General features: G+C 45.3%; 1 protein-coding gene across 1 annotated transcript in view; it reads left to right on the top strand.

Annotated features, from left to right (window-relative positions):
* The window catches only part of LOC138454998 (very-long-chain 3-oxoacyl-CoA reductase-like), a 266,556-nt gene that overhangs the window by 183,797 nt on the left and 58,563 nt on the right, over positions 1 to 24,196 (top strand). The window contains exon 7 of the mRNA XM_069607112.1: positions 3,997 to 4,031. Coding sequence (XP_069463213.1) covers positions 3,997 to 4,031 — 35 coding nt within the window. The remainder of the gene's footprint in view (positions 1 to 3,996; positions 4,032 to 24,196) is intronic.

Here is a 24,196-nt window from a genome sequence, read left to right on the forward strand (position 1 = left end):
CTTGACTTTCCTGGCAAGGTGCCGTAAGTTTACTGTTGTAAAAGTTCAAGAGTTGGCCTCCTTTTCTATTTGCCTTTATATTCAGTAGTCCGTCTCTTATCCCTTTTATCACAGGTGTGCTGAGTGAAGATTTCGTGTAGAGGAAACAATTCGCCGAAGGTAAACTCAGGTGAGTTTATGATGGGTGGTTCCTTTAATGTCCTTATATTCACCCACTAATGCGTGTGTCTTTTTTCCCCATAGGGGCCGGGGTACGGTACTGCCGAAGAAGCGGCGCCGACCCGAGATGAGGAAAGATTCTCCCAACAATAATCAGGTAAATCTTATGGCGAAAATCTGGCTATCCTCAATATGTTCCTTTTGCTCACCTTTTGTTCTTCTCTTCCCCCTTAGGCGCAGGTATGTGGCGGATCGTGCAGATGGTCGCTAAGGAGCACGGAGATGCCTCGTGAACAGGTGAGTGGAATGCGGCGCTGCAGCAAGCAACACAATGCGTCTTTAAAATAAATGTCTTCCCTTAGGATCGCCGGCGTGATGACTCCGGACTCCGGGTAGAAGCAGGTAATGTTCTTCTGTTCCCCTTTTCCCTTCTCTTCTTTCCTTTCAGGCGTTCCAGGATGGAGGCGGGTGTGGCTGGAGTCAGGATGCAGGAGCAGACACAGTGAGCGTCCAGCTGCTAGGTGCAGAACAACGCGAAGCGTGAGCTGCTGTCTGGACATGGCTTAAATAGCCCCCAAAGTAGTTCCAGGTACGTATTCTTCCCCGGCTGTGCCCGAGTGGCAAAATAGTCCCACAGGTAAAGTAGTCCCTTTCAGGCCTCAAAGAGGTCTGGATCTGGCAGCACAGTCTGCATCAGGTAAGTTCACATAAACACTCTCTTTATGAGCCTGGCGCCTATGGCGCCAGGACTGAGATCCAAAATGAGCCTGGCGCCAAAGGCGCCAGGACAGTGTCCAAAGGGCCCCTACTAGGGGTTGCTGGCCTTTTCCCCGGGAACATGATGTCTGCTTCCGGGGACGCTGGTCCTGGACTGGTTCTCCGGGAGTAGGCATCATGACAGTCACTGGCGCGCAAAAGGGATACACACACTTGCGCATGTGATACAAGGGGGTTGCCTCCTGGATTTTGAGACCATGCAAGAGCAATTCGACCTGACACCCATGGACCGGTTTCGACATGCGCAGCTGGCCACACGCCATCCGCACCCAATTCCCTGACACGACAATCATACCCCCCTGCTCGCCCATTGAGACCAATATCCTCCCGCAACGCATCTCCTCGAAGGTCACCTCCACTCTCTATCAGGCCCTTAACTCCTTCGGGGCTACACAGCTAGACGGGCTCAAAGCAAAGTGGGAAAGAGATGTCGGTCACCTTGAACCTGAAGACTGGGTTGATGCATTAATGTCCCCCAGAGAAATTGGTATAGAATCTAAGCTCAGGCTAATACAATTGAGAATCCTTCACCGCTCATACCACTCACGTGCTGTAATGGCCAGATGGGGGGGGACTAGAAGACGGGACATGCGTTAGATGCAAAACTGAGCCTGCCACCTTCTACCATATGATATGGGACTGTCGGGTGTTACAGGCCTTCTGGAAGAACTGTATTAACACAATCTCTGCTGCCCTGGCGACGCCAATCCCTAGGGATCCCAAAATGGTACTCTTATGCATCTGGGGTGAAGTAGACCTGTCAAAATATGAAAAAAAATGTCTGGCGATTGCGTTGGGGGCAGGCAAAAGACTTATTGCAGCTAAATGGGGCTCCGCCGACCCACTGTGCCTGAACCGCTGGAGTAACGAGCTGGACAGGTGCGCAGCTTCAGAGCGCCGGATCTATAACGCACGGGGCAGCCCCCGCAAATTCGAAAAAATATGGGGTAAATGGCTTGATGCTCACTGAAATCCGCTGGTGGGAGCAGATCAGTATCACTGTTAGCATTAGTTACCTGCCTTGTCTCATATCTGTCTTCCGGTCCTAGGCCCCGTGGGGCCCCTCTAGCTGCTGTTAATGCTATGCTGCCTTCATCTTATGTATGCCTATGATTCATTTTTGTTTTTTTAAGTTGTGTTGTTTAAACTCAATAAACAGATTTATAAAAAAATAAAATAAATGAAAATGTTTTATTGAACAGAAGTAACACAGTTTGATCCAGTTATGGGTCATTCCTCGCTGAAGGTGCACCCACTAGGATTTGGGCTCCTGCCTCCAGTGGTCTCAGTGACCACAAGATGGACTTGTGACGGAGAGAAAACTTGCAATCGGTCATGCCTTCACTTTGATATGACATCTGCTTGTGCTGTTGCAAACAATATCCCAAGTATAACAATGTATACAACAGTTAAACAACCTGTGCAGCACAAAACAAACAGAAACAATCCATTATGTGAATAAAGAAGACACATAAAATGGTGTAAAATCATTATGCAACAGAGAATGACCATGGCATAATGCCATTTCCAAAATGAAGGAATTTCTAGAAGCCTTACATTTCCATTTAATCATGTACCTAAATTACAAAGTGTCGGCTAATGCCAGGGGTATATTTCGTTCATACTGTTAGAAAAAAAGACAAACTAAAAGTCTCATTCTTCTTTTTCATATGCAGTGAAGTTTCCATTCAGTTTCTCCAAAGTTAATGTATGTTTTACAATAAAATAGCAAAAGCTGGTTTGTCTCAGTGTAGGCCTCACACAAACCACAGTGAACTGTTGCTTCTTTCCCATTTAGTTATTTTTTAATTATTGCATTTATTGACAGCGCCCAAACTCGCAAGTATCACAGCACTGGTAACTTAGGAGACAGAGCAAGTGAATAATATGATGCATAAGCATGATAGTACATGTTGTAGAGACAGGTGGGGACCAAGGGGGCCCCCCAATCAGGTTAGTCGTACTTGTCCTACACACGGACGGCCTGCTCCTTGGAGCGAGTGGACCTCCCATCTGTAAGGCTTAGAGCTGGACGCTCCGCCCTTTGGGATGCAAACCCCGCCCCCTATTCTCTTACCAGTTGCTAACCCATGAGCATCAACAGCTTGGATTGGTCAATCACAACATGCCTCAGGGACGTGACATTGTCATTGGACCAACCCTAGCGCCGCTCAGCCTTTGCCAGGGCCATAGGATATTTCGTGTGCCACAAGGGGATAATTACAACACCCGTTATTACAGTGCTTAGAAGGGTCCCACTGCATGCAGCTCTATATTAGTCACCAGTGTTATTATTATGAGATAATTGGTCAAAAGATGTGGGGCCTCTTTAAGAGTTTGGCAGTGTAGTAAAAAATTGGTAAATGACCACCGCTTTTAGAGTACTGTCAAATTCAGTTTCATATTACATGGAAGAAATATCCTCCACACAAAATAGTTACCGCCTGCGGTAATCCCCAATGCGGTAATATGCCATTTCCCAATGGAATCCTATTTGACTCCAAAATGGTAATAATTTAAATTCTAAATTAGGCAGAATATTACTACATGCACTAACAGTAATTCCTGTTAATGAGGCCTGTGGTGTTTTAAATACCGTCTGTTTTTAAATGCACACCTAATTATGAGGGTTCCATGTGATAGTGTCACTGCGAAAAAGTCGCCGGGTAGGAACATTTTTTTTTCCGACCCTTAAAATTCGTTCCTAAAATATTCTAGAGGCGTGTAATATAATATTAATATTTGGGGAGAGTGTTTGAGTGTCTGGTGGGTGCATTTCTAGAGAAATGTCGCCACCTGGTGGGCATTTTCACGGCGACATTATCACTACATAGCATTATACGAGTTGCGACCACATAGGATATGTACTGCACCGAGTACAAGGAAAGTGTGGTATATAAAATAATGGCATGTTTTTGGCAATTGCCATCATACTCCTAATCAAGGCCTCTGTGTAACTAATTCCTGGAAACTGTGTTTAAGCAAATCCACGTGTCAGGCAGCGTGGAGCCTTCCTTCACTACTGCGATACTGAACCCGCTCGTTTTTTGTTTTTTTCAGATGACGCAGATAGTGCTTCCAGGGATGGTGAAAAGGTAAAGTGGAAAACCGGAAGTGCGCACTGTCTGGGGAGTGGAGTGGCTGAGCTAGGGTGGTGGAGGGTGGCAGAGATGGGTATGCCTCGGAGCTTCGGCACAACACCCTCTGTACAATCCGGGGAGGCGCCAATGTTGTTATAACTCAAATACAGACTGTTTATCACACTGTTGGACACACCTATTTAAAAACAGGACATGAAACACTGATGAAAAGCATGAAATAATGTTAGAAAAATCAATTACAAACACTAAATAGAGCAAAGGAAAAATAGGACAAAAATCACAAAGTCTGTTGTAGTCTCAAGAAACAATAAAGATGACCTAAATTAGAATAGCAGAGGGAGTCTTGATTCTATTAAAAGACCCAGAGGCAAGCATTATGCTTGACTTTCTTTACTAACTCTCACAGCAGTATATAACAACTTAAACCTGCAAACCAAAACCGTTCAAAGAAAACGCATCTGAGGTGCGGTAGTTTTCTTAAAGAAATGTCCTCTCCAGGCCACCATAAGGCTCTCCCTATCCAGGGCCCTATAACACGCCATATCCAAGTTCCTCCTCTTTCTTTGATGGTCTACGTCATCCTTTTCTTTCCACCTGTTCTCGACTGCAGACTCTCAATTCGATCACGAAAATGTTACTTTGCTGACCCGGCTTGAAATGCCGAACTTCGTAAGAAGCCATAAATGCCTTCTTATCTCTAGGCCGTCGTGTATTCTTATTTGCTTCTACATCTGAAAGCAATCAATTGGAAACGTTAAAATTGATTAGAGGAAAGGATTAATTTACAAAAGTCACCAGTTACACTTTTGAACAATTCCCGGCACAGGAGGAATAGTGCTTACACAGCTTTGGCCTAACCGCAAAGTACGGAAAAGTAATGGTCTTGCAGTTGCACTTTGTTCGTCTCACCACCCTAAACGTGACCCTTTCTTGAGAAAGGCTCTTTATCGATATGTCCAAGGCTCTCACATCCAACACTCTTTCACAGGACAGTAGAGCATAACAGCACTGCTAGCTTCGCCAAGATGTCTCAACTCTAGCCCTTTGTTATTATTCAGCAATTCCTCAATTTTCCCTACGGCTAAATTACTCTGGAAGTCTGGTACATTTGATTCCTTTCAACAATCTACATATCCTCCTACATATCCTCAGGTGGTTCTCCATATGCTTGTGTCCTGTGGAAATTGCTGACATTTTAGCAGTGAGTGTATCGCGAAGGAACCTGCTAGGAGCTCCAACCAGTTTATGTGCAACCTCTGCTCCTGGTCAGCCTTTCTCGCCAAATCTGTACCCCCAAGCCTTGACTGCTGACGTCTGATTCCAGTATGGCATCCGGCGTCCTCCCAAAGATGGCTCTCCCATTCACGCCTCTATATGGCTTAACCACCGTTTAAGCTTCGTCCTTGATTCCACTTCTATCACCACTGGTACTCCTGTGTTTTCTGTAGATTCTGAATCTTCATTCTCTGTAGGGTCCTTTAGTCACATCCAACACTCTTTCACAGGACAGTAGAGCATAACAGCACTGCTAGCTTCGCCAAGATGTCTGAACTCTAGCCCTTTGTTATTATTCAGCAATTCCTCAATTTTCCCTACGGCTAAATTACTCTGGAAGTCTGGTACATTTGATTCCTTTCAACAATCTACATATCCTCCTACATATCCTCAGGTGGTTCTCCATATGCTTGTATCCTGTGGAAATTGCTGACTTGTAGTCCCTAACAGTGTGGAAATTCAGTACCTCTACTAAAGGCGCTGAAATGGGACGAAGATTTCGCTCCATGCACCATCTACACCTGTACTGGGCACCCAGGATTCCGGAATTAGCTCTGATGCTCTCTCTGACTTTCCTGGCGTCTCCATCACGACCTGAAACCCTGCAGGCGATCAGCTCCAGTGTCCACTCAATTTCTAGAAGGTTCCTCCCTCCCGATGATCCTTTGAGCAGCCATGGAACCAGGGTTGGATTGGACCCTCGGCCTTTTGGCCCGTGGCCGGGCTGAAATCGTCCCTGGGGAGTGTCGGTTGCCACACATGGGCTGTTTTGGAGAAGAAATGAAAAAAAGAAAAATGCAATGTTTTTTTTTTTTTACATATTTTTTCTTCAAAAAGCCTTTCATCCTTCTTGGGTCGATAAATGAGTACCAACACAGGTTGGGTGATACTGTATGCATATTTGTTCTATAAAAAGAGCTTAAATGTGAGTGACAATAACATTATCATTTGGCCTTGGACGTCTGCTCGGATTCACAGTAATTTGACAATATGGATCTATACACACAGAAATGTATGATACATATGGTGATCCATTCTTGTATGAGATGTACATCACACTAGTGAAATCATAACCATATTTTTTTCGTAGTGTACTTAGGAACAATGCCATTTGATGCCACTTCCTGTTTTGTCAAGGGGTGAAAGGTCGTGTTTCATCGCTTCCGGGGATGTCACTTTGGGGTGGGGTCAAATGACATCACCTTTTTGAGGCAAGGGTTGGGACACTTTTTTTTGGGTGACCGGGCCTATTTCTTGTCCCACTCCGACCCTGCATGCAACTGAGGGTAAAGTCAATGGCACGTCTGTCATGAGCTCCATTAGCATTGGGAACTCCACCAGGGAGTCACTAGTACTAAGGAAAAGTCACCTCTCTCTCATTACCTTGTCCAGGATCCTCACAATCATCGAACCAGGGGGGAAACGCGTAGCTGCCGGTCTCTTCCCAGACTTGTATGAAGGCATCAGTCACTTCCGCTCCCGAATCCCGCCTCCAACTGAAGTATCGCAGCACCTAATTTTTTTTCCTCTAGACAAACAGGTCCATCTGAAATGGCCTCAATCTCCAAGATGTCCCTCCTCACCAGCTTCCGTTCGATGTAAGCATGAATTCCAATCAACAACCGCGTTGTCCGAGGCTGGTAAATAAGTGGCTGTGACTTATATCTTCCGTTGCAGGCAGTAATACGACAAATCCTTTGCCAAATCCGCCAGCATCTTGTATCTGGTTCCCCCAGGTGATTTATATATCTGACTGCCGAAATGTTGTTCATCCTCAGGGGCACACATAACTCCACTTTCCATTTTAGCAGTGAGTGGATCGCGAAGGAGCCTGCTAGGAGCTCCAACCAGTTTATGTGCAACCTCTGCTCCTGGTCAGCCTTTCTCGCCAAATCTGTACCCCCAAGCCTTGACTGCTGACGTCTGATTCCAGTATGGCATCCGGCGTCCTCCCAAAGATGGCTCTCCCATTCACGCCTCTATATGGCCTAACCACCGTTTAAGCTTCGTCCTTGATTCCACTTCTATCACCACTGGTACTCCTGTGTTTTCTGTAGATTCTGAATCTTCATTCTCTGTAGGGTCCTTTAGTACAAAGGCCAGGGGATCATTGCGTGAAGCAAGACTGCCAGAAGACAATTGTATTTTGCGGAGTGCTCCCCTGAGCTCTTTTTGGATTCCTCTCACCTTCGCATTGTGCAACTCTGGTGTGCCATTTTGGGTGTCAACCATGTAGCCTAGAAACTCCAGCTCAAATATTTGCAAATGTATCAAGTATCCTAAACTCTGTAGTAATTGGATGGCTGCCACCGTCTGCTCTTGCAATCTCTCCTTTTCCTGTGACATGAATATCATATCATCCAGATAGATGACAGCTTCATGCCTGACTCTCCGGGGGCTGTCACAATCAGTTTCATTAACTTGGTAAAACTCCAGGGAGCTGATGACAGCCGAAAGGTACACAAGTAAACTCCCATACTGCTATGTTCCAGAAAAAAATCAGGAGTCTTTTGTGACTCTATTCTACAGGCACCGTCAGGTAGGAGTTGTTCAGATCTAGCCTGACGAGCCAATCTCCCTCTTGCAACATATCCCTGAGTAGGTGGATCCCTTCCATCTTGAAGTGTTGGTAGTTAAGCCACTTGTTGAGCTCCCTTACGTTGATGGATGGCCTGAACTTGCCTTTTTTGTGTACTGGAAAGAGGTTGCTTATAAAGATTGCCTGCTCTATGCCAGGGGCACAATCACACCTTTCTTCTAGAGGTTCAGCACCTCCTTTTCCAGCAGTTGGCTCTCAGTTTCTGACAGAACAATCGGAACACGCATCGTCCTCTGCTCGTGGTCTGCCCAGACCTCTAGATGGTATCCTTGCCCTATCTGCAATACCCATGCATCGCTTGACAATTTCCGCAAATAGTGCTGTCCTGCCCCCAACAGGTGAATTAGCTAATAGTGGGTTGCCGGTTCACTGATCACCACATTCTTCCTCTGTTGCCTCTGCCTCGGGAACAAGTCTGTCCGTACCGTATCCCAATACTGGGCTGCACCTCTTCCCCCTTGATGTCTTCTGCCGTAAGGGGAACGACAGGTCGAGTGACCACTGCCTTGCCCGGTCTCCCCCAAAACTCTGCTCGGGAATATTTTCCTGTTGGAGGACTGAGCCTTGTCGAGTGCTGTAAAGTTACCTATATACCCGCTGAACCCCTTTGCGAATGCGTCCCCGAAGGAGAAACCTTGGGCTGTCTACCCTAATACGAAGGAAGCTAGGTTGCCCAGCTTCTGTTGTATCTTAATCAGTAGACCCTTTCTGCACTCTGCAGTAATAGCACACTTTGCGTTGTCTAGGAGACAGAAGGTACGCTGGGCTCGGTTCGCCTGCACTTTGGGATACACAGGTGTTCCCATATCCTTGGCTTTTTGTGGCAGGTCCATAATCTTAGCTAAGGGACCCACGAGTTCCAAAAGTTTATCTTGGGAAATCCACCACAACCTGTTGATTCCCTTTCCAGGGTGCTTCTCATTCTTGGACACAAAGGCAGGTTTGGGGCACTCCACCCTGAGCCGTTTCCTGACCTTCCCCAGCTGCTTACGCAGGCGAACTCCGACAAAAGCCGGCACTCTTGCTGAGGGGGTCCATGCTAGGACCTTGCGTGCCTAATCATGTCCCGGTCAAATATGTTGTTGCGCTCAGATATTTTCACTTAGGTCTTATCTGTCCTTTTGTCCTTCTTTCACGGTTTACGGCTCCTTGTCCCCGAAGAGGATAATTCTCTGTCCGACATGGACGGAGCTCTACTATGGATACCCGTGAAGGTGCTGCAGGACCGTTGCCTCCCACAGTGTTCTCCCTATTGGGGTGTGGGGCCGTAATGAGGATGCTGGGCACCTCAGTTTGCCTAATCCCCTCAAATACCAGTACAGACACATATGGCATTTACTGCGATTTTATGGTATTCCTGTCTTGTGTGATTTAATTGAAGAATATTCATCACACATTTTTCAGTGAGGAATTTTCATCACCAAGAAAGTCACCTACAATATATAATTTAAAAAAAGATACAGATCGTAAGATTGGGAAATGGGATAATAGTTTTTTTAGGGATGGCAGTGGGTTGAGGCTTGTTAGTGGGGTCCTGTTCTCCGAATGCCTTATATAGAGGACTGCAGTTACTCCTGACTAGCTGATATACCCCCCTGAATTTATGTTTCATGTGTCTTTATTTTGTTTTGTGAAGCGCCCTTAAGCCTCAGGGTCTATGACCTGCGCTATATATATGTAATAAAGTAAAGTAAAGTAAAAGGGAGCAAGGGGATTTACCCCCACATTTTGCTGCTGTTCCAAATTTGAAAATGGTGCACATTTAAAAATTAAACATTAGGGGATGAAAAAATTAGGGGTAAAACACATGGGAGCTCATTGTCCATGGGGGGTAATATGAACGGAAGGCTTGAGTAAGGCTTTTCCATCTTTCATTCACGTCATGCCCCATTTTCAAGAATTGTTATGGTAGAGAGGAGGGGTGGAATGCAACTTGCGTTTCCGCTGCCTCCCCTCCTCTCCGCCATACAAATGCGACGGGCCATATATTTTCAGTAGGTCAGAAATGCTGGAGATCCCTATGGAGTCTGTCTGCGTAATGCACAAGCAAAAAGCAGACCGACTCCATAGGGATCCATTGTAAACACTCGCAATCGAAATTCAATTCTGTCTGACCTTAACGCATATCAGACAGCATTTCATTTCAATTGTGAAGACTGCTTACCATGCGCACATTTTTCAGGGTTCCTGAACCTTCTCAAGCCCCTCAGTAGTTCTTTGTAAGTTTACCAGGTTTTCCTGGACTCTGCCCCAGGTCCTGATTCCACAAACCTAAGTCTCTCAGTCAGCTGAGCTGTCTCCACCTCATTGTTGCTCTAATTACACTGCTTCGGTCTTCCTTGTCTGGCCCTCGTCACCTCCTCAGCCTGCCTTGGGCCATCCCTGCCTCCACGTGCATTCCTGTGCTCTCCCCTGTTACCACCGCCTTCTGTTCCACTGTCACAGTCTTCCTGCTCTGTATCACCATCTCTCCCTGTTGTCACTACCTTCGCTTCTGTACTACCTTCTCTATTTGAGCACATGACCTCCGTCTCTGTTGCACCACCTGCCCGCCTTGATGTTGCCACCTCCATCTCTACCACTGTACCACTGTCACGGTCTTCTGACTCTCTATCACCATCTCTCCTTGTTGTCACTACCTTCGCTTCTGTACTACATTGTCTATTTGAGCTCATGACCTCCGTCTCAGTTGCACCACCTGCCCACCTTGATGTTACCACCTCTGCCTCTTCCACTGTCACGGTCTTCCTGCTCTGTATCACCATCTCTCCCTGTTGTCACTACCTTCGCTTCTGTACTACCTTCTCTATTTGAGCACATGACCTCCGTCTCGGTTGCACCACCTGCCCGCCTTGATGTTGCCACCTCCACCTCTACCACTGTACCACTGTCACGGTCTTCTGGCTCTCTATCACCATCTCTCCTTGTTGTCACTACCTTCGCTTCTGTACTACCATCTCTAATTTTGATCATGACCTCCGTTTCTGTTGCACCACCTGTCATATGACTCTCCATCACCCTCTAGCCACCTGCTTGAAACCTCTCCAACAAGCTACATTGGCATATTGGGGTCACTGTTTTTTTATAGGGTACTCCCTGGACTGGGCTCTTAGTGAGTAGCTGCACCTATGTCTGGTAACTGGGGTTGGGCTGGGATTGGCTTCTGCTCTAGGTGCCGCAGGCCTTACTTTGGGAGCAGGGAGATGCACCAAACCTCTACCTGGCCTATCCACCTTCTTGGATGACAGTAGCCCCTTCCTGCTACACTCATGTGCTACCTTGCGCTAAACCCTGCTCCCTCGCCAAGTGTATTACAAGCTGGAAAAGCTCTTTGCAAGGTTTCTGAATCCTCTCAATGCCCCGAGGATGTTAGTTTGCAGAGAACTTGCAATCTTGTATCCGTGGGACGGAATGTTCAGCATGAAGACAATGTTCCAGGAACTCAGTATTATATGGGGAAAGTCCTGAGGCCGGAGAACTGCGAACTTGCAAAATTAAAGCAAGCCTCTGTCAGTGAAACTTGTGAAGCATCTACCTCTGTCTTGACGATAAACTATTTGTTACTGCAGTAGAAGAACCATGAGTTTGCAGATTCTATTGTGGGAATGAAAGTGACTTCGGGTAAATACAAAAATATTTCTCTTACATTGTTAGGCTTCTGGGTCTTTTTCTCCCCGTATCTCTGCTAGGCCATCAGCTACTGGCTCGTGGAGGCACCCTGTGCCCTGAGGCACCTCCTTGGATGTCCACAGAGACAGGGAGGGCACCTCATCTTACCCAGTTATGCCACTATATTTTGTTAAATAACTTCTTTAAAGTGCAAATTTGGTTTACAATAGACAGCGTATACGCAATATTTACTTGGATAGAGATCGTTACAACAATTCTTAAAAATCTAGACAATCGATTATATATACAAACATTTAGTAAATATACAATCCATCATTAATTTTTTATCTTTTACTTAAAATGTAATTTTATGATCATAATCCTGAGATTTTCATTTTAAAACAAACTTATTCAGAAACTTATCAACCTCTGACCTTAAATCTCATAGAAATCTTTACTGACGATTTACTGTATTATCACTTTTTTTGTTAGTTTATGCTAGAAAGCGACAGTTGCTAAATTTAGATTCATGTCAAAATGCATCTTGCAAAAAAATTATCCCGTCCCCGGCTCTCTTCAGTATGTACAAATCCCCCAAACATTGTACTCCTCTCATCCTGTACGCTACGGCATTCAATGTATGATGTTTCAGGGTTTCTTCTTCATTTTACACTGTGCACGGTCGCCAGCATGTAAGTTTACTTTCTACGTCTTACAATCCCCTAAAACCTCTAAAGTCTCCAGTTGTTTTAACCTGAACTTTATCCGGAGTCTCCTTGCAGTCTTGTTGGGAAATATTTTTGAATAGGGCCGATTGTCCAGAAATGTTGAATCGTGTTTGTGGTATTCCTTTGCTAGAACTAATTTTGATAGTTTTTCGGCCAGTGCCATAGTTTAGCTTTCAGCAATTTGCGTTGTGTTATTAAGGGATCTGAGGTATTCAAAGTAAACTCTATTTTTTCTATACACTCTCTAAATAAACACACATGCACATTCCTGCCTGAAAGGATGTCCTTTTTTAATATTTCGGGGAACATATTTGGTTCTAATAACAGGGGTTTTAGATAGAAAGAGCACTTGCTAACTTTCAATTCAGTCGATAGTGAGGTCAGCCCTAACTCGCATCTAGTCTGGCACACAGGGATGGACTTGGGTAGTCTCAGACAGTTTTTCCAATAGTATCCCCCTAGCTTATCAAGCCACGGGCTAATATCATCTGTTGTTGCCTCTAAGCCATGTAACATTGTTTGCGTGCATTTTTGTTTCTAGAGCATTAGAGCAGGATTGAGTGAAAATTCACTAAAGCGTCTGTGAAGAATATTTAATCTGAAGGCTGTACCCACTTTGTAGTTTATTTTCCATTAGTTTTCTGTCTGTGTATTTTATATGCATTGTGACTCCCAAATACTTGTATTGAGTTACCTCTTCAAGGATGGTTGATTGGCTGTTGCTTATATAATTTTGTTTTGTTTTCTTGTTCCCGAACATCATAATTTTGATTTTTGCGAAATTTACTTCACAGTGATAGTTAATAGAAAAATACCACAACACATTCAATGCACATTGTAAGCCCCTTTCTGTGTAGCCAGATGATAATGTTGTCTAGGTAGGACATCCATGTCATATGATCTGCTCCTATCTCGGGGATGCCAGCCTCTGCTCTTGTAAGTAGTTCCCGGATCAGAGAAATAGAAATTAAATAGAAATGGTGCCACTAGCCCTCTTTGTATGCTTAATCTACTAGTGTAGTGACCTTTGTGGTCCAATCTGATCTGCACCTGTCTGTTTGATTGTAGTTGTATCAGGCATCTTAATAGTCAGGGATCAACCGCCTTGGAGTCAAAGTTTTGCTGGGGGCAATCTCTACAGACAAGGTCAAAGGTTTCAGAGTAATCTATGTATGCCACAAATACCAGATTCATTTGTCATCTGTGAATTTTTACAGAGGAGTTTCAGTGCATCCACTTCTAAAGCCTGCTTGATAGCTAGGGAGTAAGCTCTTCCAAGCAGTAAGGAGGCAAATACCTTGCTGAATATATTCAGGAGGGCAATAAGGCGATAGGAGGTTGACCTTGTTCTCGGCCCTTTTTATAAATAGGGATAATGGATGATTCTTGCCATGCCGATAGGAATTGGCCTGTCGCAATTACAATTTTAAACGGTGGCAATAAAAACTCGGCGCACCATCGCGGATTGGATTTTAATACTGTATTATGTAGCCTCTCTGCGTCCTTGATCATTTAATGTTTCCCATGGCATTGGCTATTTCATTAGTCAAAATATTTATTTACTCCCAATTTTCGTGATTTCTTTGTTTCTCAAATGTAGCGCAATATGGCAAACTGAATTCTTTGCCACTAAATCGTTCTAGCTCTTTTCTCCAATATGCATGTTTAGAATCGTGCGTAGAGCCTCATTGTTTGCATCATTAATTTCCAAAATGATGAGTATCTTTAGTTAGAATACATTTTAAGATCCTTTCTTTTGTCTATTGAGTAGTTTATGCAATATTTGCCTGTTTTGTATTTCTGGGCTAATACCTTTAGTTTTAGTGAGGGAATCTTTAAGGTCAAATTCTCACAATGTAATTGTCTTATTTCTTTTCTATACAACAATTTTTGTCCATTTAACTGCAGGTCCCAATGTTGGTAAGAAAGCTTATCTAAATCAATTCTTACACGATGGGCATGAAATGCACTAAAGGGCTATATACATACAATACAATTCAGAAATTCGAATAAATCCATTCCTTTAATGTATTCAAAAAGTAATCTACAATTGTTTTCTTGTGTGACAGTTTCAGTTAAGAATTTCACTAACTGAGATTCTTGTTTCTCCAGAAATTAATTGAAAGCAACACTGCATTTACTTGACCAGTTTAAACGTATGCCCTCGGTGTTAGTGCAAACATCTCCTAATGATTTTACAGGCAGGGATATGTTCCATGTCAAACTTACTGATGACCCTCTCTCACCTTCCATCATCCCTGACTACCCTTCTGCCATCCAGGCCTGGTGCACTTCCAATGATCTCTGCCTCAATGCCAGCAAAACGGAGATCCTTTCGATTGGGACCCATGTGCCCAACTTCTTCCCTTCGTCCATGAGCTCTCCCTCTTCTACAGCCAGAAACCTCAGAGTCATCTTCGACTCCTCTCTCTCCTTCCTCCCTCAAATTCAGGACATTGCCGAGGAGTCCCACTTTCATCTGTTCCTTCTCAAAGGAATTCTACCTTATCTCACCTTCCCCCAGAAGCTCAATGTTACCCGAGCCCTGGTTCTCTCTAGACTTGACTATTGCAATAGCCTCCTCCTGAGTCTAACTTCCATTCTGTGACCCTCCAGCTAATCCAGAATAGTGCAGCGAGACTTATCCTTGGCCTCAAGCCCAGGGGCCGCATCTCTCCTGCCCTAAAAATCCTTCACTGGCTCCCAGTTGCTCCAAGGGATTAAATTCAAATCCCTCTGTATCATCCACAAGGCTGTCTGGGGCCGGGGACCACTGTATCCTCTACTGTGTCTTATCTCTGCACTCGTATGGCACCAACTCCTGGTGTGTAAAGCGTTTCGTTAAACAGCGGGCAGGAGATCAATCGGTTTCCTCTGCTGGAACAGCCTCCCCTTCCCTCTCCCGCTTCGACTTTCATAAATTCTGTAAGATCCTCAAGACCTTCCTCTTTACCTCCTCCATCCCTCCCTCTCTCCTCTGTTAATCTCACAGCAGCTTGTTTGGTGTTCAGAGACCTTATGCATCCTCGGGCCCTGGCCTCCCACACCGAATCGCCCCCAGCTTCTGTCTATCCTCAGCACTTGCCTCGGCTCACCCTCCACCCTTGAAGGCTTGCACTTACCTTACATTGCACTTCACTTGTTGCTCACCCATGAGCACCCCAGCACCTCTCCCTTCTGCACTTGCACGTTCTGAACATTCACAATGCATAGTAGGTTTGTCCCCCTCATCCCCCTGTATTTAATATTTTGTATGTATTTTAATTGTTTCTCATCCCTTGTCGCCTCCCTGTTGCCCTGTGGGTGCTTTGTATACTTCCTGTATAATTGACTAACAAGTAATACATAAATAAATAAATGTGTTTTAGGGTTAGAAAAGCATGGTCACTGTGTTATCTGTATTGACTCTCCAGGGACTTTATCTGTTCCACGAGATTCATGGATGCGAAAAATGAGTCTAGCACGGATTCAGAGACCACATCTCTTCTAGTGAATTTGCCTGGAATATCATTTGGAGAGCGGCCATTCAGCATAAACAGACCCCAGTCGACAAAGAAATTTACCCACAAACTGCCTACTAAATTATATTTCTTTTAGAACATCCTGGGCTCTGGTATTACCCCCACTCGTCGACACACATGCATTTGGAGGACCAATTTGACCAATTTCATTGGCACTTTGAATTGAGATCCCCGCAGGATATAATGTTGGAAGTAGGATAAAGATTTAGCCAATTTTCTAACATTTGTGGATGGCCCACTCTGAGCCTATGGGCAATACATTTTATTTGGGGAACTTCCATATTAATGACCAGTAGACAAGTTTTTGTCGAATTAGTTGCACAGTATTCTAATTTGCAGGCTTGAAGCCAGTCGTCTAGAGTACCTTTCATGTAAGGCATCTTGGGTAGCCTGTTTCTGACAGCCAGTATTAATTCCACCTTTGGGCGCCCATTAGCCCCTTGTTTTGATAAGGAGCAATACATTTTGTTTCCATAAACGTGAATCTCCAGGTAAGCCACGTCTCTTGTAGCACAATAATGTCATGGGACGTTAACCTTTTTAGTGATATTTGATCATTATTTAATTTTGTATGGCCCCTCGAGTTCCAACACAGTATACTTAGTTCCCTAGATTTACCTAGACGGTTAGGATGACTTTGATGGCCCCAATATCAAGGTGCCGAGTAGCCACGACCAATCTTGTATCTGGCTCTATGCCTTGTTTTTGAGTATCCGTTTTCTGTGTTGGGATTCTAGACCCTTCTTTTGATATGTGACTCTCTAGATTATCTATTTCCTGGAGTCCACCAGCATAACAGTCCTCGGATTCCCACCCGCTAGACCGCTTTATTTTTATCCTCGGTACATCGTAACCATTTATCCTAGGTAACGTGGTATGTTCCCATATTAACTGAATATTGATCCTGGAGTGTCATTTCAATTTTACTCTATTGAACACCGGGTATTCATGGGACGCTTTTCGGTCAATGTCACCTGAAATGATAGTCCTAAGCATGACAATTAGATATAAAATATACAGCACCCTGGATCTATTTAAAGGGCTGCATTAGGCTCTGATTCTGTCCTCCACAATCAAGTGGGTATGGTCGTATGTTGAGTTGTTCATTCGGGGGTCTTCTGGTCCTGCTACCTTGTCCATATTTATTTTATCGTCTGTCAATTTTAATTTGATTATGGAAATTGTTGCAGTTTCATTATACATTTCTTGATGGATACTTTTGTTCACATTGGGCCTCATTACGAGTTGGGCGGTATTCTAGTGGTGAATCCGCTGGACTACCACCCAACAGAATTACTGTTTCCGCCAATTGGTGGTGGCACAGTTAGAGTCCACTGGGCTCAATGGGAAATTTTTGGCAGAATTACCACTGCAGTAATTCTGCAGATTTTGCCGATGATGCTGGAGGTAAATTCTGCACTCGAGGCCATACTCGTAGTATGGCGGTACGGGAAAAGTGGCAGTAATTCCATTACCACCAATTTTTCCCACTCCGCTATACTTGGATTGAATCCCATATTTATTTCTGTCACTGAGGTCATATTCTCCTGTTCACCGGTTTGATGTGAAGTGATTGCTACGGGATCTGCTTCTTTCCACCTGTTTTCTTTTCCTTTTCCGATAGATGCAGTATATTCCTGTTTTGACTGTTGTCGTTTTTCTTTTTCCATTTGGCTTTTGCTTTATGTCTGTCTTTTGATTCAGGAATTTGTTCTACATCGTAGGTACCTCTGCTAGTTTCTATTAATATACATTCAGGGGCCCTAGTGTCCTTTTTTTGTTTTTCTTTCTCCATTTGTCCTGTCCTATTTGTTCCCCCCTATTGTTTTGTTTTTCCTTATACAGGGTGTACCAGATCTTGTGGGTCCTCCTTTATTGCTCTATCCTTTTCCCTTGTTGGTAGACTTTTTTTTGGTTCTGTACAATCAGAACTGCTACCCTGTTGTGAAGAGTCTCTGCCATCGCGGAGAAATCATAGACCGAGAAATTCATATCTAAACGTGGCACTATTTGGAAAGCACTTTGGTCCAGGCCTGCTTGGATGTTATCTGATTGTGTGCGCCCTATTCTTTTGTCGTGGTGGTGCTGTTCCTTTGCATAGATGTTTGGTGGATGTTAGCATGAGACCATGCTCTCGCCGCTCTCTTGCAAGTTGCTCAGATAACCTCACCATCGACTTCAGGATGAAGTGTAGTGCTCTTAGAGAAGATGGCACTGGAGGTTTAGGATTTGAACCATGTGCAGTAGAGTATCTGAACATGTCCAGGTTAGGGCTAATCGAAAAACCTGCGTCCTCCTTTCACCGCGCTGCTGGTTTATCCAATGAGTAGCTGTCAAACTCTTTCAAAAAGTCCTTGAGGGATTCTGGGTTAGTTTCTAATAGCCCTGCTGACCTCCCCGTGGACCGTGTAACTGACTCACGCAGTCTTTCCCTTGAGTGTCTTGGGGCTCAGATAGTATCCCAACACAGTTTTTTAGGTGTGTTGGATTTATAATCACTTCACATGGAGTAAACCATCATCTTTCTTTTGATGAGCCCCTCACTCCCTTTCCTTTTGCCCTAAGCCACAGAAGTGGATACCCTGGGGAAGGTGCGACTCCTAGGCTCCCATGTTATGGCAGGGTTTTAGGCGTCTGTTCACCAGACTCTGCGTGGGAGTTACTTCGTAGCTTGTATTTCATAATGGGTGTCAGCGAGAGGGATACCTGGAGGGGATCAGGAGAAAAAGGAATCTGCTCTTACCGTACTTGTAAGCAGTTTTGGGGCAGTCGGCACTCAGGAGCCTAGTTTTCACTCACCGCTCCTTCCACACCAACTGCAATAACTGCACTAACAGTTTTCCTCTCACCCTCCACTCAAGCACATGTCTAAAAGTGATGAGGTGAGGGTTAGCATGCTTATAACACGAAAATAAGAAGAAATGGTTAAAATCAACAGACTGGGCCAGGCGGTCCGCTTCCAAGGTCTTCTGGAACGTGGATGGCAGCACGGGTACGTTATTTCTCTGCGGTTCAGATCCACAACCGCAGCGCTTCCCAGTCACGACTGCCAGCACCCAGATCCCACGGTGCCCAGCACCGGGCACCAAAATACCTACAGCAGCTCCTCTGCCTTGACAAACATCGCCAGGTTAGAGGAAAGCACCAACTTGCGTCAAACATCGAGCCGCACTGCCCGCACCGAAAGACCAGCAGCGATCCAATTCCTCAGATGCAAGATATAGCCACCACATGAAAGGTACAGCCTCACATGTGCAGGTGCTGCCATCACATGCCAATTGCAGCTGCAAATGCTCTTTTAGTGCCGTCCAGTGAATCACTTATATGGTATGGTTACCACGTGTAAGGCGCACAAACATGTACATTGTGGCTTTAAATGCCCCAGTAATGCCACTCAAGTCCTTTTAATCCCCTACATGTGATGTTGCTGCCATCATAGTGTTACGCTCACCTGGTATCCACGGGGGTGCCACCCGATACTGGATGGAGGTCTAAGCGCTAACCCGGACCCCTCTCTGCTTGGTTATGTGCCAGACGTTGGGTAGCGCCTATAACAGGAGAATGGAGGGTTAAGATACTGGTTCTGTGATGGGTGCACTCCCACCTCCCTCTGGTCCAAATCACCTCCCTTAGGTTTATTGCTCACCTTAGGTTTTTGTGCATTGAAGTCTCCGTCCTGCATCTCTGTGCAGGGGCGCGTGGTTGGTGCGGCCGTTCCGTGGACCTAGTTGCTTCACTGGTCGTGTGCCCTTATGTCGAGTCCAGACCGGCTGTGACTCCGACTCTGCTTGCTGTCTTCCAGGTGAGTTATAATGTCTTTTCCGTCTTTATTCTGTCTCTTTCTTTCCCTCCGTTTTCTCTCTCTTCTCGGTATCTTGCTCCACTACGCTGTTCCCTAACAATGTCTCTTTTTGTTTTCACAGGGATGGTTGCGATCTCGGAGTTGCTGCACCGATCGCGAAGACCACAGTGAGTTATTGAAGCACGGAGCGCTGTGCGTTTATTGGTGTTAATTGCTAACCTGTGTTCTCTTCTCTTCTTTGTACAGGTTGCGGTGATGTTCCGGAGTGATGAGCGATCGAAGCACTGCTTGCCCAGGTAAGTGCTTTGTTAATGCTAACCTTGTTCCTTCTCCCTTGCAAGTTGCGGCGAAACCCGGAGATGGGCGAGGTAAGAGAAGTGCAGGGTGCTGCCAGGACTCGCTGCTTGCCCAGGTAACAATTGTTATTAATGCTGTCCTTGTTTCTTTACCTTTGCAGGTTGCAGTGAACTCCAGAGATGGGCGAGGTAAGCGAAGCGCAGGATGGATTCACAGGTAAGTGTTCTTGCTCGCTAATGCTGTTCTTGTTCTTCCAGGTTATTAATGGAATCCAGATCTAAGGCTTCAGGATCGGGCCGGCGGAGAAGCAGATGAGCAGGAGCTGGACACAGTGAGCATTACGCTGCAGGAGTGCAGAATAACGCAAAGCGTGTTCTGCTGTTTGGGTGTGGTTTAAATAGCCCAGGTAAAGTAGCTCCAGGCCAAGAAGTTCCAAGCCCAGCCACACCCAAAACACTAGACCGCATGGCTTGGTTCTAAAGAACGGAGCTGTGTAATAGGCCTCCATGTTGGATTTAGATCCAAAACTGGTATTGCTTTATTCCTGATAATGAGCCTAGCACCAAAGGCGCCAGGACTGACTCCATGTATGTTTCTGATGGAGTCCTAAGGCCCACTGCTGCCAGGGGGCTGTTTTACCTGAGGGGGTCAGGGGCATGGATCGTGACACATAGCCTAACAAATACCTCAGTAGTACCATTTATTGTCTCAAATACATAGCATACTCACTACATGTAAGACAGCCACACTTGTGCAGCTACTGTCAGCATATGCTATGTACAGCAGGAAACACCCCAATAATGCCATACAATGTCTCATATGCATGGTAAAGTCACTGTATGTAGTGTGCAGCCTCTTATGTCCTGTGGCATCCATCATAGGCCAAGCACAGTCTCAAATAATCCAATACAGCCATCATGTGCCAGTTAATGTATTTTAAGAAAAATATTGTCACCATGTGTAATGTGCAGGCTCACATTTCCAGTTACTGCCTTCTTATGCAGGGCAGAACCTCTTATGTTCATGCGATTTCATCTAATTCCAGTTAAGGACTCACATGTCCATTGGCTGCCATTATATGCCAAGCACAGCCTCAAACTGCTGCATAAGGCCAACCAAGATGAGCTAATTCCTTACATGCCCAGTGGCTCACAGTCTACGCCAAGCAGAGCCCCAGGTTTCCCTGTACGGCCACCCAAGATGAGCTAATTCCTTACATGCCCAGTGGCTCACACTCTATGCCAAGCACAGCCTCAAGTGTCCCCATAAGGCCAACAAAAATGAGCTACTTCCTTACATGCCCAGTACCCACACTCTATGCCAAGCAGAGCCCCAGGCTTCCCCTTAATGTCACCCAAGATGAGCTCATTCCTTACATGTCCAGTGCCCACACTCTATGCCAAGCAGAGCCCCAGACTTCCCCTTAAGGTCACCCAAGATGAGCTCATTCCTTACATGTCCAGTGCCCACACTCTATGCCAAGCAGAGCCCCAGGCTTCCCCTTAATGTCACCCAAGATGAGCTCATTCCTTACATGTTCAGTGCCCACACTCTATGCCAAGCACAGCCTCAAGTGTCCCCATAAGGCCAACGAAGATAAGCAAATTCTTTACATGTCCAGTGCCCACACTCTATGCCAAGCCGAGGCCCCGGTTTCCCCAAAAGGCCACCCAAGATGAGCTAATTCCTTACAAGTCCAGTGCCCACACTCTATGCCAAGCAGAGCCCCAGGTTTCCCCATAAGGCCAACAAAAATGAGCTACTTCCGTACATGCCCAGTACCCACACTCTATGCCAAGCAGAGCCTCAGGCTTCCCTGTAGGGCCACCCAAGATGAGCCAATTCCCTACATGTCCAGTGCCCACACTCTATGCCAAGCAGAGCCCCAGGCATCCCTGTAGGGCCACCCAAGATGAGTTAATTCCCTACATGTCCAGTGCCCACACTCTATGCCAAGCATAGCCTGAAATGGTCCAGTAATGCCAAAGAATGTCTCACATATCTAGTGGCTGCCTTCACATGCCAGGCGCAGCCTGAAATGCCCTAGTAAGGCCATCAATGCCCAGTTAATGCCTCACGTGTCCACTTGCTTCCAAAAAATGCCACACACAGCCTACAATGCCCCACTAATGTTATCTAATACTAGTTTAGACAGTGTAAACATGGCATGGTTGCCAAAAGTAACATGCACCCTCATGTGCCCAGTTGCTGCCAGCATGGGCCAAGTCCATGTGATCTGCCCACCCACCTGCCTGATCCCCATCCACCCCCAACAGTCTCACATGCAAAGCTGCAGAGGGGCTAGGGAAGGGACATTGGTTGATTACTTCAGCAAATAGAGCCCTCTTGGCTCTTGGTATGGATGGCACTGCCCCTGCGATCTACGTGGACAGCATCGGGGGGGGTAAGGGGGCAATGTTTTTTCATGAGGTAGCTGCAACCCAGACGGCAAATTCCTGGGATCAGAAATGTGCTTGACTCAAAAATAGGCAAAGACCCAAGAAATGTAAAGAACTTTAACCACAAATCCCCTTTTACCCTGATTCCTTATGCAAGATGTAGCCTAGTGCAGTAATAAAGCTTGCTCTGCATTAGCTTTTCTTTAGACTACCCCCTCTTCTGTTTCTTGATCTTACCCTTTCTTGATTGCCCAATAACAATTAATTTTTGGGTGTATCAATGTATGTAGTTGGTAAAGACTCTAATAGCATATATTTATTTCAATAGACATACGACCAATGGTGAGGCCAACACAGAAAGAGCCAATCGCCATCTCCAAAACCAGGCCTCAAACTTAATTACAGAAAAAGCCAAATAAAAATATTGGACCAACTTTTGCACTTTGCTCAAAACACTGCTCAATTAACTTGGCTGACTGTTCACCAATGCTCGAAAAAACGCAAATACTGAATGCATTACTAGTCCAACCCTAGCTGTAGTTTTTCAGAGATGGTAATTTCAATTGGTGTTGGGTGACAACCAGGGTCCATGATAGCCAACAAATTACTCATGTGCTTTCGGAAGAATATTTTAAAAAAAATATTATTATTTGCTTTGAAGCACCCAATAATCCCTTATTTGTCTTCTCAATGATCTTAATTTGCGTTTTGCCCTTGTTAACAGGTAACCCGTTCACTTTACAAGACGGAAATAGAGCATTTGGTTACTCCATATATGGCTATAACCGTGCTGTCAGCGGAGAGAATTCTAGCTGGACTATTAATGCTGATTTCAAGTGAAAAAGCTCTTACCTCGTCCATACAAGCTGTGATGTCAAAAATGTGCAATTCCAACACCGTTGGTGCAGCAAGGCATCCCTGACCGAGCCCAGTCTTTATTATGTGCAAGAAAACCCTATCCTTTTATACCCCGGAAACACTTGTGTATAGGCGTGTTCTAAATACCATATCATATTCATTCTTAGTATTGCCCACATACTAGTGTCATTGAAAAAAAAATGGGTAGGACTGCTGGAGCTAAACCCTTATCTTTGAATGTAACCTATAAAATGGTCCTATACTCCCTATCGAAAATTATTCGAAAGTCTGAAAACATTGATAAAGCCTTGGTGTCCTTTCAACATGCTTCCTGGAAGAAAGCAGCTGCTGTTGCAGGGATAATGCTCCCCATAACGCCTGCAACACCCCAAGAAGGCACTGAATCACGTGGGTCTCCACAGTTTTCAATATCATTTAGAAAAGCTTTACAATACATATTGTGGGAAGCTTAGAGTAGGGGCAATGGGATTGTAGGGCCATGGCTGCTCCCTGGAACCTTTCTTGTGAAGGGTGAGCCACAATCACTACTTGCAATTCCCTCAAAAGCAACTCATTCATACTCTGTAAGTTTTACTCTCCTCAATTTGCCGAGAAATTGAGCAGCAAAAGTTTGTTTGCAGAATTCCTTGGCCAGAAATAAAGACAAAATGTCTCATCATGAGTCTGGCGGTATCCCGGTGTAAATTCCGCCGGGATACCGCCAGAGCAAATAGCGTTACCGCCATTTGGTCTGGCGCTATTAGCGCCGGATCACGAATATCGGTTGGGCGGTTATTGTCCATCCTCCATTGGATCCATAGGACCCAATGAAGTTGTGGGTCGCTATGATGAAAATAGGCAGTAAGTGGACATTTCTAACTCCAGCTTTTTGCTGGAGGTAAAACTCCAACTTACCGCCCAACCCATAATAGGGCCAGCCCTTAAATGCGGCGGTAATAGCGTTACCACCGCATTTAAGGGCTACCGCCCAACTCGTCATGAGGCCCAAACTCTCAAGTAAAGCATTTCATCTTAGTTTGCTGTGAACTGCTTCAGTAAAAGTTAATTTGC

This window comes from Ambystoma mexicanum, chromosome 1p, assembly GCF_040938575.1.
Source record: "Ambystoma mexicanum isolate Mex_15411 chromosome 1p, UKY_AmexF1_1, whole genome shotgun sequence".
Classification (NCBI taxonomy): domain Eukaryota; kingdom Metazoa; phylum Chordata; class Amphibia; order Caudata; family Ambystomatidae; genus Ambystoma; species Ambystoma mexicanum.